The sequence below is a fragment of the Manacus vitellinus genome, unplaced genomic scaffold (genome assembly GCF_001715985.3).
Source record: "Manacus vitellinus isolate BGI_N305 unplaced genomic scaffold, ASM171598v3 scaffold_1_pilon, whole genome shotgun sequence".
In the NCBI taxonomy this organism is placed as follows: Eukaryota; Metazoa; Chordata; class Aves; order Passeriformes; family Pipridae; genus Manacus; species Manacus vitellinus.
Window position 1 is genome coordinate 541,111 of NW_021939396.1, and position 1,496 is coordinate 542,606.

Sequence of the window (1,496 nt, forward strand, 5' to 3'; positions counted from 1 at the left end):
CCCATCCTCAGGCTGCCTTGGGATGAAGGAGCTTGTCCCCACAATCCCAGCAGTCCCATCTCCTCCTCCGCTGTATCCATGATATCCAACCTGATCCCGCCTGTCCCGTGTGCTGTTGGTGCTCCCAAACCTTGTAAACTTTTCCCCTGAGGTTTCTCTGGGAATATTCCCTTGGAATGTCACCCATTTGGTCTGGAGACCTCGTGGTCCTGCTTTTTTTGAGCTTCCTCATCCCACCAAATCCGTGTGGGATAAAATGTGGATAAAATCCACTGCTTCTTTGGGATATCTCCATGTGCCACACCACCTGTGGAGCTTCCCTGGAGGAGAAACAAGGACTTGTTTGGGAGCAATTCCCTAATTTTGGATGGAAGAGGTGGAGCTGGTGCTCCCCAAGGTGGTGAGGAGTGGCTGGAATTTCGTTGTAGGTCCCAGGATAAACCCCGGGAAGCAGGACCTGCGGTGGGACAGCAGCTCTTGGAGAGCCAGAATGGAATTGGGGTAGGAAATCTGGGGGGAATGACATTCCCTGGACCTGATCCTGCATGGAATACATCCCTCAGCCACTCCTGGGCTTTGGGATAACCTCTCTCTTTTCCCAACCTCAACATTCCTTCCCTTCTGGCTGCTTCCCACAGATCCCAAAGCCAAGTGATGGTGTTGCTGGTGGGATTTCCTCCCCCTCTGGAGATCCTGGGAATTTGGAGATGGATGAAGAGAAGGAGCTGGATCCCCCTGTCCCACAAAAGGAATGGGATTCCCAAGTCCTGAAAAGCAAAAAAGGACGAGAGAAGAAACAAGAAGAAAAGAAAGAGCAGGAAAAGGGATCGAAGAGGAAAAGAGGGAGGAAGAAGGATAAATTTGGGAATGGGATGGAGGGAATTGAGGAGGAGGAGGAAAGTGATGGGGGCAGGAATTGGGAAGGGGAACAGGGAAGAGCCGAAAGAGGGAAAAGCAACGGATTTCAGGGACAGGGGGATGGGAGAGAAAACCAGGAGATGGGAAAAGTGAAGAAACACAAGAGGGGGAAAGTTGAGGGGGCGGAAAAGGTGGGAAAAAAGGGAATAAAGAAGGAAAAAGTGTTGGAAGAGGAAAAGGAGCAAGAGGTGGAAAAGATGGAGGAGGAGGAGGAAAGAGAGGAAGGAGCGGGAGGTGAAATGGAGGGAAAAGATGAGGTGGGAAAGGGAAGTGGGGATGGAAAAGGAGTAAAGGAGGAGGAAAAGTTGGGAGAGACACAGAGCACGGGGATGGAGCAGGAAAAGGAGGAGGAGGAAGGGAAGGGAGATGGGCCAGAGAAAGAGAAAAAGAAGAAAAGCAGGAAGAAAAAGCTGGAAGGGGAAGAGCAAGAGAAGGAGGAGAAGAAGAGGGAAGAGGAGGAGACTCCAGGGAAAAGCAGGAAAAGGAAATCCAAGGAAGGAGGAGGAGAAAAGAACAACAAAAAGGCGCGGAAAGAGGAGGGAAAAGAGGTGGAAAACAAGTGGAAATGGTAAATATTC

General features: G+C 50.6%; 1 protein-coding gene across 1 annotated transcript in view; it reads left to right on the forward strand.

The window, feature by feature from the left end:
• TOP1MT (DNA topoisomerase I mitochondrial) overlaps positions 1–1,496 on the forward strand; it is a 19,624-nt gene that overhangs the window by 1,948 nt on the left and 16,180 nt on the right. Inside the window, exons 2-3 of the mRNA XM_029959257.1 lie at positions 429–501; positions 639–1,486. Of these exons, the coding sequence (XP_029815117.1) occupies positions 708–1,486 (779 nt within the window). The 5' untranslated portion in view covers positions 429–501; positions 639–707. The remainder of the gene's footprint in view (positions 1–428; positions 502–638; positions 1,487–1,496) is intronic.